The 17,133-nt window shown below is 58.4% G+C and overlaps 1 protein-coding gene across 1 annotated transcript in view; it reads left to right on the top strand.

The window, feature by feature from the left end:
- Positions 1-17,133, top strand: part of LOC141976428 (leukocyte immunoglobulin-like receptor subfamily B member 3A) — a 29,442-nt gene extending 12,309 nt beyond the window's left edge. The window contains exons 5-15 of the mRNA XM_074937422.1: positions 10,061-10,192; positions 10,831-10,898; positions 11,269-11,417; positions 12,108-12,143; positions 13,155-13,296; positions 14,438-14,728; positions 15,166-15,276; positions 15,828-15,855; positions 16,187-16,236; positions 16,770-16,807; positions 17,029-17,133. Of these exons, the coding sequence (XP_074793523.1) occupies positions 10,061-10,192; positions 10,831-10,898; positions 11,269-11,417; positions 12,108-12,143; positions 13,155-13,296; positions 14,438-14,728; positions 15,166-15,276; positions 15,828-15,855; positions 16,187-16,236; positions 16,770-16,807; positions 17,029-17,048 (1,065 nt within the window). The 3' untranslated portion in view covers positions 17,049-17,133. The remainder of the gene's footprint in view (positions 1-10,060; positions 10,193-10,830; positions 10,899-11,268; positions 11,418-12,107; positions 12,144-13,154; positions 13,297-14,437; positions 14,729-15,165; positions 15,277-15,827; positions 15,856-16,186; positions 16,237-16,769; positions 16,808-17,028) is intronic.

Below are 17,133 nucleotides of genomic sequence, written 5' to 3'. Positions count from 1 at the left end.
CCAGATGACAAACTTTGCATTGGATACCACACAATCATTTTACAAGGATGAACATGGGGGTGCTGGGTGTTCCCCCGAGGAACAGAGCATCACAGGGCAGGGCCAGGTTCTGCTCTCAGCCCCCCCAGGGTCAATCCAGAGTCACCCCTGACTGCATCAGAGACCGGGCTGAATTGACCTTGGAGAATTGAAGGAATCAGAGACTGGAAATTTCCTTCCATCCTCCTGTGTCTCTTCCCGGCTGTGAGCAATGGGGCCGGGACTGCACCCCAGGGACGGGCAAGGGGTAAAACGCTGGAGCGACAGACAGGCAGAGGATTGAATCAGATGGGATGCAGTTTGTGACATCCCCACTTACTGCCTGTTTGTGAATCCAGAGGGGTCCTACCCCAAACCCTCCATCTCCGCCAGCCCCAGTGGGGTGATTCCCATGGGGGGAAACTTCACCATCCACTGCCAGCATGAGTTTCTGGGCATGAGGTTCCTCCTCTGCAAGGATGGAGACGGGAACTATCTGACGGGAACTAGCTGGCTCTGAAGCTGAATTTCCCATCACCAGCGCCAGACGGGAACAGAGTGGAAACTACACCTCTTGTTATAGCCACAGAACAGGAGGAGCTGACCACTCAGAGCCCAGCGACCCTGTGCAGATCATTGTAGCAGGTGAGTGGCCCAGTCTGGCATTTCAGCTCCCAGCCCCACACCCAGCCAGGCACCAGGGGGTCTCCATGAGCCCTGGCGCTAAGCAGATGGGACATCCAGCCAGTGAAGGTTGGGTGTGGAAGAGATCTCAGCCCCCTGGAGGTGAACTGAGGAGGGAGGAGATCTTGGGCTGGTGCCTTGGATCCCAGGGGAGACCCTGACCCTGTCTCTGCCCCGTCGCTGACGCTCCATGCTGGGGACGGGGTGCAGTGGCCGTGCTGGGGTCTGATTCAAGCCCCGTCTCCCTCCCACTCCAGAGCTCAGCTCCCCCAAACCCTCTATCTCCCTGGGCCCCAGCAGAGGGGTTGCCCTGGGGGGAGCCACGACCATCTGGCGTCGGGGTCAGCACCGGGGTCTGGAGTTTGTTCTGTACAAGGCTGGGGCCGGGAACGCAGAACGAGGCAGCTACACCTGCTATTATCCCCCCCGACTCGGATCCGGACACCTGGTCGGAGCCCAGCGACCCCGTGGAGCTGGTGGTAGCAGATGAGGGGCCCAGCTCGGCGTCCCCGCTCCCAGCTCCACACCCAGCCAGCCCCACAGGGCGGCTGCGCACCGATGGGACACTCAGAGCCAGACTGGGGACTGTTACAGATCCACAGGATTGGGGCTATGGGTCCAGCTTTGGAGCAGCCTCTGGGAGCCCTTGTCAATGCCCCAGACTCCCTGGGGGGGTCTCACTCTTCCTTCAGGGCAAGCCCCACGGCTCCCCCGCCTCCTTAGGCTGGACCCCTGGGCCGGCAGTCCCCCGGCTTCCCATCACGAGCGCTGTTCAGCGAGTCCGGCTGAGGCAGACCCTGAGGGAGCCTGGTACAATCTTGGGGAGCGACGTACCCCTCTGCAGGGCACCCCGCTGGGCAGACACACTGGAGGGGCTAGGAGGCCACTGCACCCAGTGCAGGTAGTCCTGGGTTTGCCCGGAGAGAAAAACGTTACAGCCAGGTCCAGCCTGGCTCCCCAGAGCCTCAGCCAAGCGGTCCCCCCTGTACCCCCCCCCATCCCTCTGCTCCCTCTTTGCTCAGGTTCCCGGGCAAGCCCCTGCCTCCCACCCCTCCTCAGTCCTTGGCTGTCTGGCCGGTCACACCCGGCTGGCTTCCTGCAGGGGCTGGGCCATCCATGGTCATTAGTTGGCGGCAGGTAGCAAATGTCCCTGCAGCCCTGTGACACCGTTCAGACGTTTGTCGTGGCCTCGCCGGGAGTAAACAGCCTTTGTTTGCCACCTAGTTGACCATGCAACATAGAGGAGAAACTGGGGCAAAGATGGTATTTGTACAAAATATTTACAGAAAATTCCAAGGGGTAGCCGTATTCGTCTGTAGCCACAAGAACAACAAGGAGTCCGGTAGCACCTTAAAGACTAACAGATTTATTTGGGCATAAGCTTTTGTGGGTAAAAAACCCACTTCTTCAGATGCAGGGAGTGAAAATTACAGCTGCAGGGAGTTACCTCACAAGTTGGAGAACCAGTGTTGACAAGGCCAATTCAGTCCGGGGACATGGGGTCCCCTCCCAATAACCGATGCGGAGGTTTCAATACCAAGAGCCGGGAAATTGCTTTTGTTGTGAGCCAGCCACTCCCAGTCCCAGCAACTGCACCAGGAACTACACCCCACGCCACAGAAACACAAACCCAGGAACCAAGGGTGACAAAGCGGGACTGTTCTTCATGGTTCCTCTGAATAGTGTGGGGGTGCCTCAGTTTCCCCTAGGCAGTTCTTAAGTATCTAGGTGGTGGGGTAAGGGTGTATGATCATTGCAGAGCCCTAGAGGGCAGGTGTGTGCAGGGGTCTGGACACAGGGAATGGCCGACACCCTGTTTCCTGGTAGCTGATGGCCTGGGCCCTTCCCCCCTGCGAGGTGAGAGCTAAAGGGCTGGAGAACAAAGGAATCAGGTGCCCTCCTGGCCCGGGAAAGGGACAAAGCCCAGAGGAGGGGGGGCTGGAGGGAGTTTCAGTTTGGGGCTGGGTGGAGGAACGCAGGGAACCCCAGGGCTGGGGTCTAAGCTCCCTGCTCCCCCAGAAGGACTTGACTGAGGGGTCCTGGTTGTACCCACAAGCTCTGTTTTGGACTGTGTTCCTGTTGTCCAATAAACCTTCCATTTTACTGGCTGGCTGAGAGTCTCCGTGAATCCCAGGAAGAGGGGTGCAGGGCCTGGACTCCCCCACACTCCGTGACACCAAGCCCTGTAGCAAACCTCGTTGCCTACTCTGTCCCCATATCTACTCTAGCAACACCAACCACATCAGGGGCTCGTTCACCTGCACGTCTACCAATGTGATACAGGCCATCATCTGCCAGCAATGCCCCTCGGCCATGTACACTGGCCAAACTGGACAGTCTCTACGCAAAAGGCTAAATGGACACAAATCGGACATCAGGAATGGTAACGTACAAAAGCCGGTAGGAGAACACTTCAACCTCCCTGGACACGCAGATGTGACGAAGTGGGACTGTTCTTAATGTTTCCTCCGAATATTGTGGGGGTGCCTCAGTTTCCCCCATGCAGTTCTTAAGTATCTAGGTGGTGGGGTAAGGGTGTATGATCATTGCAGAGCCCTAGAGGGCAGGTGTGTGCAGGGGTCTGGACACAGGGAATGGCTGACACTCTGTTTCCTGGCACCTGATGGCCTGGGCCCTTTCCCCCCCTGCAAGGTGAGAGCTGAAGGGTTGGAGAACAAAGGGATCAGGTGCCCTCCTGGCCCGGGAAAGGGACAAAGCCCAGAGGAGGGGGGGCTGGAGGGAGTTTCAGTTTGGGGCTGGCTGGAGACATGGAGTGAAGGGCAGACGTGGTTGTCTGGCTCACTGCCCCCCCAAAATGGACCCGGCTGAGGGGTCCTGTTCTCTGCACCTGCAAGCTCTGTTTTAGACCATGTTCTTGTCGTCTACTAAACCTCGGTTTTACTGCCTGGCTGAGAGTCCCGTCTGACTGCGAAGTTGGGGTGCAGGACCCTCTGGCTTCCCCAGGAGCCCCGCATGAGCAGACTCGCTGTGGGAAGCGCACGGAGGGGCAGAGGATGCTGATTGCTCCGAGGTCAGACCCAGGAAGGGGGAAAATGTGTGAGCTGTGTGTCCTGCAGACAGGCTGCTCACAGAAAGGAGACTTCCCCAGAGTCCTGCCTGGCTTCATGGGGAGCAGTTCCAGAGCATATCCCAGGGACTCCGTGACACCCTGATATTCTATGATTCTAAGCTCAGAAGACTGAACAATCCATGATGTTCAAAAACAGCAAATTAAACGGCGCTGGAAGAAGCCCCAGAATCAACTCATCTCAATTCATTCAAGCAGTCATTGACAACATGAGGACAAAACTCTTCACAACTGCCTCAAACAAAGCCGATCAAAGCACACATGAAGAAAGGGCTTCCAATTATAAGGACTTAATTAACAATTTGTCAATTTTGAATCCTGAAAAATGGCAAGAGAATCCAGAGAATCCCCACTTTGGAGAAAAGGAAATAAGAGCATTGGCTGATCAACTGAGACTCAATCAACAAGAAACACACATGGGATTTGTTGAATTCAAGGCTTCTGGAGGAAAAAACATTCCTGGTAAACTTAAAAAACTCATCCTTGCAGCAGACACCCTCGCTGCAAGGAACACTGACTGCGAAAGAGGATTCAGTGCTGTCAAGGTTCCTCCCCCACTCTGAACTCTAGGGTACAGATGTGGGGACCTGCATGAAAACCTCCTAAGCTTACTTTCACCAGCTTAGGTTAAAACTTCCCCAAAGTACAAATGAATTTTATCCTTTGCCCCTGGATCCACTGCCACCACCAAACTTTAACTGGGTTTATTGGGAAACATAGTTTGGACACGTCTTTCCCCTCCAAAATCCTCCCAACCCTTGTGCCCCACTTCCTGGGGAAGGTTTGGTAAAAATCCTCACCAATTTGCATAGGTGACCACAGACCCAAACCCTTGGATCTTAGAACAATGAAAAAGCATTCAGTTTTCTTACAAGAAGACTTTTAATAGAAGTAAAGGAATCACCTCTGTAAAATCAGGATGGTAGATACCTTACAGGGTAATTAGATTCAAAACATAGAGAATCCCTCTAGGCAAAACCTTAAGTTACAAAAAAGACACACAGACAGGAATAGTCATTCTATTCAGCACAGTTCTTTTCTCAGCCATTTAAAGAAATCAGAATCTAACACATACCTAGCTAGATTACTTACTAAAAGTTCTAAGACTCCATTCCTGTTCTATCCCCGGCAAAAGCAGCATGCAGACAGACACAGACCCTTTGTTTCTCTCCCTCCTCCCAGCTTTTGAAAGTATCTTGTCTCCTCATTGGTCATTTTGGTCAGGTGGCAGCGAGGCTTTCCTAGCTTCTTAACCCTTTACAGGTGAGAGGATTTTTCCTCTGGCCAGCAGGGATTTTAAAGGGGTTTACCCTTCCCTTTATATTTATGACAAGTGTGATGAACAACATCATTACAGTGAAACGGACTGTACTTACCACTCGTCATGTGGCGGACTTGCTATTCATTTCATTGGCGGGACCTCCTTATACTCAGGGGAATCCCAGGCCATATGTGAAATTGTGGTGTGGAAAGGGCAGCCGTGCAGAACGTTCATCTCGAGGCACGGCAGGACAACAGGGAGAGCAGCGAGATCAGCTGTATGGCCCAATGTGGGAGTTTCTACAAGGATGCTTTGCTCCATCTAGTCCTTCCCAGGGATGCCCCTTTCTTGCTCCCATTGGCTAGCCAACTCACACCTTCCACGCGGCAGGACTGAGCCAGGGACTGGGGCAGCTTTGCTGTGGGTAGTGGTTCCCCTTGGAGCTGCAGCCCCCATCTGTCGCCCCCTATCGCTGCATGCCCCCCGGACCTTTGTCTCCTCCCCTGCCTCCCAGGTGGCTCCCTCCTGCAACCTGACAGAGGAGCAGTTGCTGAGGCTGGAAGTTTTCCGGTGGACACCACTAAGCAGCAACCCAAAAGCTGGGTGTCCACAGGTGCCCTGACAGTACCCAGCCAGACCTTGCCTCTTGCAGAAGTTCCTGAGGTGTTAGCTGCAGAAACACTGTCTCCCCTGTCCCCCCACCCCTCAAAAGGGCACTGGCGCCCTCCCCACGGGCTGCACGCCTGGAGAATGTGCCTGGCCACTGCAATGGGTGGCTGCTTGCTTGCACAAGGACAGCGATGCCTACAGTCTGTATGTGTATGAATGTGTCACAAGCGATGCAGCTGCAGCCTGTCGCTGACCAGCAGCGACCCCAGCAACCAGCCCCTGCGGGCTGCTGCCTGCAGAGAGCCAGCAGATGCCGCTGGGCTGGGTCTGCCAAGGAGTAAGTGACCAAGGCAAAAACCGCAGCCAGCCAGCCAGCCACTGCGCCATGCCCACAAGTGCCCTGCTTTCCCTAGACGCTCCCATTTCCTAGCACGTCAGATATCAAGGATTGCTTAATCATAGAATCATAGAATCATAGAATATCAGGGTTGGAAGGGACCCCAGAAGGTCATCTAGTCCAACCCCCTGCTCGAAGCAGGACCAATTCCCAGTTAAATCATCCCAGCCAGGGCTTTGTCAAGCCTGACCTTAAAAACCTCTAAGGAAGGAGATTCTACCACTTCCCTAGGTAACGCATTCCAGTGTTTCACCACCCTCTTAGTGAAAAAGTTTTTCCTAATATCCAATCTAAACCTCCCCCATTGCAACTTGAGACCATTACTCCTCGTTCTGTCATCTGCTACCATTGAGAACAGTCTAGAGCCATCCTCTTTGGAACCCCCTTTCAGGTAGTTGAAAGCAGCTATCAAATCCCCCCTCATTCTTCTCTTCTGCAGACTAAACAATCCCAGCTCCCTCAGCCTCTCTTCATAAGTCATGTGCTCTAGACCCCTAATCATTTTTGTTGCCCTTCGCTGGACTCTCTCCAATTTATCCACATCCTTCTTGTAGTGTGGGGCCCAAAACTGGACACAGTACTCCAGATGAGGCCTCACCAGTGTCGAATAGAGGGGAACGATCACATCCCTCGATCTGCTCGCTATGCCCCTACTTATACATCCCAAAATGCCATTGGCCTTCTTGGCAACAAGGGCACACTGTTGACTCATATCCAGCTTCTCGTCCACTGTCACCCCTAGGTCCTTTTCCGCAGAACTGCTGCCTAGCCATTCGGTCCCTAGTCTGTAGCGGTGCATTGGATTCTTCCATCCTAAGTGCAGGACCCTGCACTTATCCTTATTGAACCTCATCAGATTTCTTTTGGCCCAATCCTCCAATTTGTCTAGGTCCTTCTGTATCCTATCCCTCCCCTCCAGCGTATCTACCACTCCTCCCAGTTTAGTATCATCTGCAAATTTGCTGAGAGTGCAATCCACACCATCCTCCAGATCATTTATGAAGATATTGAACAAAACCGGCCCCAGGACCGACCCCTGGGGCACTCCACTTGACACCGGCTGCCAACTAGACATGGAGCCATTTATCACTACCCGTTGAGCCCGACAATCTAGCCAGCTTTCTACCCACCTTATAGTGCATTCATCTAGCCCATACTTCCTTAACTTGCTGACAAGAATACTGTGGGAGACCGTGTCAAAAGCTTTGCTAAAGTCAAGAAACAATACATCCACTGCTTTCCCTTCATCCACAGAACCAGTAATCTCATCATAAAAGGCGATTAGATTAGTCAGGCATGACCTTCCCTTGGTGAATCCATGCTGACTGTTCCTGATCACTTTCCTCTCATGTAAGTGCTTCAGGATTGATTCTTTGAGGACCTGCTCCATGATTTTTCCAGGGACTGAGGTGAGGCTGACTGGCCTGTAGTTCCCAGGATCCTCCTTCTTCCCTTTTTTAAAGATTGGCACTACATTAGCCTTTTTCCAGTCATCCGGGACTTCCCCCGTTCGCCACGAGTTTTCAAAGATAATGGCCAAGGGCTCTGCAATCACAGCCGCCAATTCCTTCAGCACTCTCGGATGTATCTCCCTCCCAGGCACATAAAAGTGTGCAGGGGGCACACCAATGGGTGGCTATTAGTAGGGGAAGACCGGGGTGAATGAAGGACAAGTAGAATAGCCGCCATGAAATATACAAGATACTTAGAGAAAGTTTTGTCCGTTTCAGCCTCCGCACTCTGCGGGACAGGGACACCCACAAAACAAAAAGAGATCTGAGCCCCTGTGTCCTCAGGACATTTCAGGCGTTTAATTCAATATATAAAGAGGGTGGAATGAAAACTACTATTTCTTTCAAAGGAGGCACAACAATTTCCCTGAATATCCAGTTTTCCCCTCCAGTCCCTTTGTGGTTTTGTCTATGGGGCTATTTGCTTTCCCTGTGAATCTTTAGTTGTTTTACCAAAATTGCTTTGCCCAAAATAAACCCCGATCATCAGAACACATCTTCCTACCATGTTCTGCATGTTTGTTTGTTTGTAAACAGTAACATTTCAAAGAGGATCTGCAAGCACTTTGGACATCACAAACCATGATCCTCTGCTGGGGAGGGAATGGGATAGATTTGAACTGGGAAATGGTTCCTGATTTTGATTGTATTTTTTTGTGTATTATATTATTGAAGATCGCCTCATCCAGGGGGCAGAAAAGAAGTGCCAAGGCTTTGGTACCCCCCGCCCCAACAACCCTGAGTGAAGTTAACAAGAAAGCCAGAAATGGTCCCTCATTCCGCGGTTCAGATCGCAGAGTGAACGGCTACATTTAAACTGTTCCTATGCAGAGAGCAGGCATCCTGGGGAGGCGTCTCCCTCAGCCACTCCCCCGGCTCCTGGCTCCAAGCTAGAGGGGAGCCCCTGCAGCCCCTGCTGAGTGCGGGGGTCGGGGGAACGGGGAGCCTAGCCCCCTTGGCAGCCTGGCTGGAGGCGGAGAGGGAGAGAAACAACCAACAAATGGGACAGTGAGGTTTCCCTTTCCAAGCTTTTATTAGCTTTTAGTCTGAACTTTTTGTTCCGCAGCCAGAAGGGCTGAAAGTCAGCCGGTCCTGAATGCTCCGCTTATTTGCCAGTAGACTACTGCATGTTTTTTTACCGGTACTGTGGACCGGACCGGCCCGGCTTACTTTCACCTCTGGGCAGGATCCCTGGAGAGGGGTGGAGCTTGTGGGGGCTCCACCCACATGGCACAGGGCCTGATTGACAGCTGCTGCTGGGCAGGACTAAGAAGGTCCCAGAGGTAGCTGGTGTCAGCCGAGCTTCTTGCCTCCCTCCCCATCTGCTCCCTGGGGGACACTCGCCTCCCCCACTAGTTCAGTGTCTCCCTCTGTGTGCCCCCTGTTCTCCCTTCCCAGGCCTGGGGATTTGTGTGTCTCTCCTTCACTTCTCCATTGGAGCTTCCCAGCCAGTGACCTGCAGGGAATCCCCACCCACTCCTGACGCCCAGCCCCCCGCTCTAACCACTAGACCCCACTCCCCTCCCAGAGCCTGGGTGGGAACCCAGGAGTCCTGGCTCTCAGCCCCGCTCCCTCGCTGTAACCACCTAGACTCTGCTGCCATCTCTGTGCCTCAGTTTTCTTCCCTCCCTGTAACATGGGGCTAATGACCCTGGCCCATGCTGTGGGGCAGGGGAGGGGTGGCTGTGCTGGGCTCTGAGCCCCCTGGATGGATGTGGGGGGTTGAGCTGGGTGTGGGGTCCTGCTCTGGGCCGGCCAGGGGTGCAGCTCAGCGGGTGTCTATGTTCCACAGACACCTCCACCAACGAAGGGAAACAGCCGCAGACCCTGGTAAGTGTCCCCTGTTCCCCCACGGGGCCTGACCCACAGGGGCCCCGGAAGCCCCCTCACATTGAACCCCACCCACTTTACCTGGCACACTCAGGGATTTGGGGTGGGGCTGCTGGGAGGGGGTTAGGCTTATGGGATGGCCAGCTGGGATTACAGAGTCCAGCGGAGGGCAACGCAAATGATCAGGGGACTGGAACCCATGACTTAGGAGGAGAGGCTGAGGGAACTGGGGTTCTTTAGTCTGCAGAAGAGAAGAGCGAGGGGGGATTTGATAGCAGCCTTCAACTCCCTGAAGGGGGGTCCAAAGAGGATGGAGCTGGGCTGTTTTCAGAGGGGGCAGATGACAGAACAAGGAGCGATGGTCTCAAGTTGCAGTGGGGGAGGTCCAGGTTGGATATTAGCAAAAACTATGTCACTAGGAGGGCGGTGAGGCACTGGAAGGGGTTCCCTAGGGAGGTGGTGGAATCTCCTTCCTCGGAGGTTTTTAAGGCGGCTCCCGGCTGGGATGATATAGTTGGTCCTGCTTTGAGCAGGGGGTTGGAGTAGAACCTCCTGAGGTCTCTTCCAACCCTCATCTTCTATGGTTGCAGGGGTGGGTGTGTTGGGGTGTTGGTGGATTCACACACACTCACACACACCCCAGTGACTCTCTCCCCTCCCAGCCCCAGGAGCCCGACCCCGGTGCCGACGGACTCACTCACGCCGAGCTGGACGGCCAGGTGCTGCAGGCCAAGCCGGGGAGCCCGGCCCTTGCCCACGGGCCTGCCCAGCCCAGCGTGTACGCCGCGATCAATGTGAGCTGGGGGGCCCCGCAGTGAGAGCCCCCCGTAGCCATGGGCGCCAGCCCCCAGGGGGCGACAGACTTACCCTCCCGCAGCGACAGCCCCAGAGAACTCTGCTTCTAGGGAAGGTTTAGGGGGGATGCCCCAGGCTGCCCTCCCCCCGCTGCAGCCCCATCCCATTGAGCTGCTGTCCCCCTTCCCCTCCCAGAACAACATTTCGGGGCCTGGGGGAGGGCTCAGCACCGGGACGGGGAGGGGACAGATTGAGGCAGCTTTTATGTGATTTTGCATCCTGTTAGTCTCCAGATTTGTAATAAACACTGAACCACAAACCAGCCCCCCCAGGTAGCCCCAGCCCCCCTCTCCCTGCGCCGGGAGTGTATGTCACACCTAGGGGAGATGGGATTCCTTGGGGGGAGTGCTGGGCCCTTCCTGCTCTAACCACTAGACCCCAGTCCCCTCCCAGAGCCGGGGTATATTACAGGGTCGCTGCCAGGGAATCAAGTTGATGCTGAGTTTCACTGGCAGTGGCAGTAACAGAAAGAGAAAGTGAGCGCCGGCTCTGGACACACTTCCCCGTTTCATGGATTTTTCAGCTGCTGCTTCAGCAACTTAGGATCTAAATGTATCCCTCCCTCCCCACCTCACAGGGGCCCAAAACCACCCCCCAGTTCCCCAACACTCTGTCCCGTCTGCAGCGCCACTACCTGGGAAGGAGGTTGGGCAGGTCCCTCCACCCTCATGCTCCAGGGCGGGCACTGGCCCCAGCCTGGTCAGGAAGGAACCTCTGCCCTGCTCCACGGGAGAGGGTCACTCCATGGGGAGCACTGTGTGTGTGTGAGGGGGACCCCTCCTGTGCTCTGATCTGCAGCTCCAGGGAGGCTAGATGGGCCTGCTGGAAAAGGTCAGGGCAGCCTGGGCACCACTAGACACCTCCTGAGATTCCCCCGTTCCCAGCTGGTCCCCGGACTGGGCAGCTCCCATGTGGGGTTGGGAGGTGATGTGGGGTGCGGGGGGGGACCAGGCAGCTGCAGGAGGGGATGTGGTTTGCTGGGTGTTGCAGGAAGCTGGCTTTGCTCTGACTGCAGTAGATTTGGGCTGGAGATTGCAGAGAAATCATCTGATGGGAAGAAAGGGGCCAAGCACATCACGGGCTTCCTGGGGCTGCAGCCCCCGGCGCAGTTCCTCATTCCGCTCGCACTCGGGCCTCAGGCTCAGTGGAGCTCAGCACTGGGGTGTTGGTGGCAGAGCTGAGGGGCCCCCCAGTGACCCGTCATGGTGTCTGCTCTCACCATCCTCTTCCTCGGTGAGTATCAGACACATCCAGGGTGTGTGCCTATGGGGGGGTATCTGAGACCAGGGCGTGCGCCCATGGGAGGGTGAATCTGAGACCAGGGTACGTTTCTGTCACGGAGTGTGGGGGAGTCCGGGGCCTGTACCCCTCTTCCTGGGATTCACTGTGACTCTCAGCCAGCCAGTAAAGCGGAAGGTTTATTGGTCAACAGGAACACAGTCCAAAACAGAGCTTGTGGGTACAACCAGGACCCCTCTGTCCAGTCCTTCTGGGGGAGCAGGGAGCTCAGACCCCAGCCCTGGGGTTCCTTGCGTTCCCCCACCCAGCCGCAAACTGAAACCAAACCCCCCCCAGCAGGCTCCCTCCTGCAACCTCTGTCCACATTCCCGGGCAGAGGTGTTACCTCCCCCTCCCGCTCCTGGCTCAGGTGACAGGCTCTCAGGTCTCCCATCCCCAGTGAAACTCCCCTGCCACATTCCCAGGGCAACACTCCCCCCTCCCTGCTGCGTCACAGTTCCCCATGGGGGAAGGGGGATCTGAGACCCTGGCGTGTGCCCATGTGGGGATCTGAGTCCAGGGTGTAGGATCCAGTCACTCTAGGATCTGGTCCCTAATGGCCCGTCTCCTTTCCAGGCTGCTGGCTGGCCGGCCGGAGTGGGGTGTCGGGAGGTGAGTATCTGTGGGGAATGGGGCAGCTGGGGGAATTTCCACATTAATGCTGAGGGACGTGGATCGGGGTTGAGGGGCGCAGATGCCCCAAAGGGATGATCCTGTCTGACCTGCGCTCCCTCCCACACCCACTGGTGGGGACTGAGACCTCGCCCCACTCATTACGGGGATGGGCACCACACAGGGAGAATTTGCCTGCACTCAAAGCTCTGCCCCCCAGGAAATACAGAGTGACGGCACCAGCCACCCCACAGCGCCCCCGAACTGTGCCCGGGGAGCTGGCCGTAGCCCTGGGGAACGGATCAGTCAGAGCAGGGCTGTAAGAAGGGGACGCACAGCGGGACTGGAGCAAGGCACCGTTTTGTCTCACCCTCGGCTTGCCGCACACGCACATGTCACTGCTTTGGTCGTGGGTCAGGCTCAGCCCGACCCGGCGTTCGGAACGTCCCCTGAACGGCTTTGGAAATATCCTGTCCCCAAAGGGGCCCCCAGCACCGGGCAGAGCAGAGCTAAATCCCCAGCGGCTGAGAGTGGTTTCGGCCGGAGCAGAGCCGGACATGTGGGCCCCAGGGGTGGGCAGGAAAATGTTAGAACAACCGGGGGATTTTGCAAACACATGTTTTTTTGGGGGGCCTGTTCTGGGAGCCTCTTGCTCAAAGGACCCAAATGTGTCCCATGATCCCAGCACCCCGCGCCCCCCCCCCCTTGTACAGCACATTGCCAGACAATTGGAGTAAACGTGGGTTTTAGAATATTTTAAAGAATAATCCATGTTCAGCCCAACCCCAGCAGAGCGGCCGCTGGGCTACAACGTTAGAGAAACAGGAGGGTGATTCTGATCTCAGCCCCTGGGGTCAATCCGGAGTCACTCCTGACTGCGGCGGGGGCAGGGCTGAATTGACCCTGGAGAACTGAAGGAATCGGAGACGGGAAATCTCCCTCCCCCCTGCTGTGTCAGACGGACGTGGTTTGTGTCACCCCCACTCACGGCCTGTTTGTTTGTGAATCCAGAGGGGTCCCTCCCCAAACCCTCCATCTCCGTCAGCCCCGGTGGGGTGATCCCCGTGGGGGGAAACGTCACCATCCGGTGTTGGCATCAGCGCCTGGGCATGAGGTTCCTCCTCTACAAGGATGGAGACAGGAACCATCTGAGGTACACGGACCCTGCTGGTTATGTGGCTGAATTTCCCATCCCCAGCGCCAGACGGGAACACGGGGGCAGCTACACCTGTCGTTATAGCTACAGAACAGGACCAGCTGCCTACTCGGAGCCCAGCGACCCTGTGCAGATCATTGTAGCCGGTGAGGGGCCCAGCCCGGCACCTCGGCTCCCAGCCCCACACCCAGCCAGGCCCCCAGGGGGTCTCAGCGAGCCCTGGTGCCCAGCGGGCGAGGGGGGCAGGGGGAAGGTGAGGGGTCACATTTCCCATCCCCAAAGTAAGCCAGGCAGAGGGAGGCAGCTACACCTGCTATTATCCCCCCGACTCGGATCCCGACACCTGGGTGGAGCCCAGCGACCCCATGGAGCTGGTGGTAGCAGGTGAGGGGCCCGGCCCGGCGTCCCCGCTGCCAGCCCCACACCCAGCTGGATACTCAGGGGGGCTCCACGCCAATGAACCACTCAGAGCCAGGCTCTGCCCTGAGCTCTGGGCCCAGCAGAGGGGACGCCCGGCCGGGGAGCGGGGACGGAGTCACTGGGGGGTTCCCAGCCAGGGGGGAGCAGCCTCCTGCCCTGCACATGGTCTGACGCTGCCCTGGTCACCGCGGTGTCGGGGCGCCGGCCAGTCGAGCGTTAAGCGACGGGGCCCCGGCTGTCACGGGCGGGTCGTTCTCTCTCGTCCTCTCCCCAGGGCAGGTCTGTGCCCACCACGGAGGGTCGGTCTGGGGGGTCAATGGCCGCGCTGCCCCGGGTCCATAAGGGAGCAGGCCGACCGAAGGAGGGCGCCTGGCCTTGGAGCCAGAGGTGGGGAGGTTTGGGGGGCCCCTGGGTGCTGGGGGAGCTCGTCCTGCAGCCTGGGTCCGGCCCCAGAGGAAGTTCTGTCCCCTGCCCAGACGAGCGTGGCCCTGATTGAGGCTGGGCCGGAGGCAGGGAGCCGTCACCCCGGGGTCACCCCAGAGCTGAGGGCTGTTGTCGGGTGTCTGCCCTGCAGCGGGGGGCCGGCGGGCGGCAGCCGGGCTAGCTCTGACGGAGCTGAAAATAGCAATGGAGCCGTGGCCGGGCAGGACGAGCCGCTCGCGTGTGGACCCGGCGCCCTGGGCGGGCTTGACTCTCACAGCCTGTCTCCTGTGCGCAGATCCCAGCTTACCCAGACCCTCCATCTCTCTGAGCCCCACTGGGGTCACCGCCCCAGGGGCAAACGTCACCATCCGGTGTCAGGGGCAGCGCCGGGACGTGAGGTTCTTCCTGCACAAGGCTGGAGACCGGGACCCGCCGCGACACAGGGACCCTGCTGGGGACGGGGCCGAGTTCCACATCCCCAGCGTGGGCCGGCAGCACGGAGGGAGCTACAGCTGCAGCTACCGGCCCCCATCAGAGCCCTTCGTCTCCTCGCAGCCCAGCCACCCCGTGGAGCTGGTGGTAGCAGGTGAGGGGCCCGGCTCAGGGTCCCCGCTCCCAGCCCCACCCCCAGCCGGATCCTCGGGGGGACTCCGCACTGACGGGACGCGCTCGGAGCCAGGCTCTGCCCTGGGCTCAGAGGTGGGGACATCCGGCTGGGGAGCAGCTGCTGGAGGTTCAAGGCTGAGGGAGGGGGGATCCCTGCTCCCAGGGGGAGCTGCAGAGCAGGGGGGCTTTTGCCAGGGGATGCTTTCCCGGGCTGCCCCTGCTCTGGGGACGCACAGAGGAGTTGGGGCTCAGGGGCTGCCCAGCCGGCACCGGCCCCAGCCACAAACAATCTCCCTCCCCGCACCCAGAATGACCCTGACGATCGATGCTGAGTTGCGGGGTGGGGGTGGGGTGACCACTGAGGCGCTGTTTCCGCCCCTCCCCCAGCCCTGACGGACGCTGGTTCTATTCCCGCAGGAACAGAGTTGCCGACTTGGCCCATCATCGCCGGGGCGAGCGCGGCAGCCGCCGTCCTCCTCGTCGTCCTCCTCCTCGTGGCCTTCGTCTGCTTCAGAAAAACCCGAGCCAGTAAGTGCCCCGCCCAGCGAGGGAAGGGTTAAACCTGCTGCTAAGCAGGGCGGGATGGGGTCACGGCTTGGATGGGGGACTGTGCCGGGAAAGCCCAGGAGCAGGGGGGGCAGCAGAGGGCGCTGTTGCGTGTGTAACCCCTGTACACCGCAGCTGTCCCACCCCAGAGGTGGCCGCATCTCAGCGCCGGGCGTGGGGTCCCTGTATAACGAGCCGCCGGCACCGTGCCTCTCCGGTACCTGGGGTGACAGAGGAGCCAACCGGCCTGGATCAGGTTCGTTATCACGAGTCACTAAAGAGGGAGGATTGGGAACAGGAAAGCCCCCCCCACCCGCGAGTTAATCTGCCCCTCCCCCCGGCACATGCTACAGTGTTACGCTGCCCCCTGCTGGTCGGGCCCAGCCCAGCAGAGATCCAGGCTCAGCCCCAGCAGCAGAGGGGACCCCCCAGACCCCCCATCCCTGCTGCCCTGTGGGGGGTGAGTGGCCGGGCGCTGGGACCGGGGGATCCCAATCGGCTCATGGGGGTTTCTTGTTTGTGTCCCTCGGCAGGAAAAGGAGCCGCACCGAGACCCAGCAGGTAGGGACCCTGGCCCCTCCCCCTCCGGATCGACCTGCCTGGGTCACAGGACTCCTGGGTTCTCTCCTCGGATCAGGGAGGGGAGTGGGGTCTAGTGGTTAGAGCCGGGAGGTGGGGTGGGGGGTGACCAGAAGTCCTGGGTTCTGTATCTGCCTCTGGGAGGGGAGTGGGGTCTAGTGGTTAGGGCGGGGTGGGGTCTGGTGGTTGGGGCAAGGGGGGCTCAGGGAACTGGGTTCGGTGTGAGGCAGCCTGGGGGGGCTCTCTGGATTTGTTGAGGAATCTCCCCGCGGGTGGGGGGATATGACGTTTACAAGGGGATTTTCTCTTTTAGCACCTGCCCTATGGGGGCATTAAAGGCATCGGCTCAGCAAGACCCCGTCTGTGAGTAACACACCCAAGGGGGTACCAGGGTGGGGCAGGACCTCGGGGAGGGGAGCGTTTTGTGGGGGCTCCACCCATATGGGCCAGGGTCTGATTTACAGCTGCTGCTGGGCGGGACTAAGGAGGGGGTCCCAGAGGTAGCCGGTGTCAGCTGAGAGTGTTGGACTCCCAGGAGCTCCCTGGGGCCACCCTCCCTTCCCGCTCTAGTTCCCCGTCCACTCCTGGCTCCCAGCCCCCTGCTCTGACCACTAGTCTAGACCCCACTCTCCTCCTGAGCCAGGGCAAGAACCCAGGCCTTCTGACTCCCAGCCCCCCGCCCGCGCTGTAACCCCCTAGACATCTTTGTGACTCAGTTTTCCTCTCTGTAACTCGGGGCTAATGACCCTGGCCCATGGTGTGGGTTGGGGGAGGGGGTGGCTATGCCGGTCTCTGAACCCCCTGGCTGGGTGGGGGGGGGGGGGGTCAGAGCTGGGTGTGGGGTCCTGCTCTGGGCCGTCCGGTGGTGCAGCTCAGCGGGTGTCTCTGTTCCGCAGACGCCTCCATCAACGAGGGGAAAGAGCCGCAGACCCTGGTAAGTTTCCCCTGTTCCCCCATGGGGCCTGACCCCCAACCTTGCCCCACATGGGCCCCAGCAGCCCCCTCACAGCCCCCCCCACACACATACACCTTTCCTGGCACACTCAATGGTTTGGGTTGGGGGTTGGGCTGCTGGGAGGGGGGTGGGCTTACGGGATCGCCAGGGGGTGTGTGTGTGTGTCTGTGTGTGTGTACCCTGTGCTCTGTGTGTCCCAGGAGCCCGACCCCGGCGCTGACGGAGTCACCTACGCCGAGCTGGACGGCCAGGCACTGCAGGCCAAGCGGGGGGCTCTGGCCCCAGCCCCCGAGCCCGCCCAGCCC

The sequence above is a fragment of the Natator depressus genome, chromosome 23, assembly GCF_965152275.1.
Source record: "Natator depressus isolate rNatDep1 chromosome 23, rNatDep2.hap1, whole genome shotgun sequence".
NCBI lineage: Eukaryota > Metazoa > Chordata > Testudines > Cheloniidae > Natator > Natator depressus.
The sequence above is the reverse complement of the archived record's forward strand: the minus strand, read 5'-3'. Positions and strand labels throughout refer to the sequence as shown.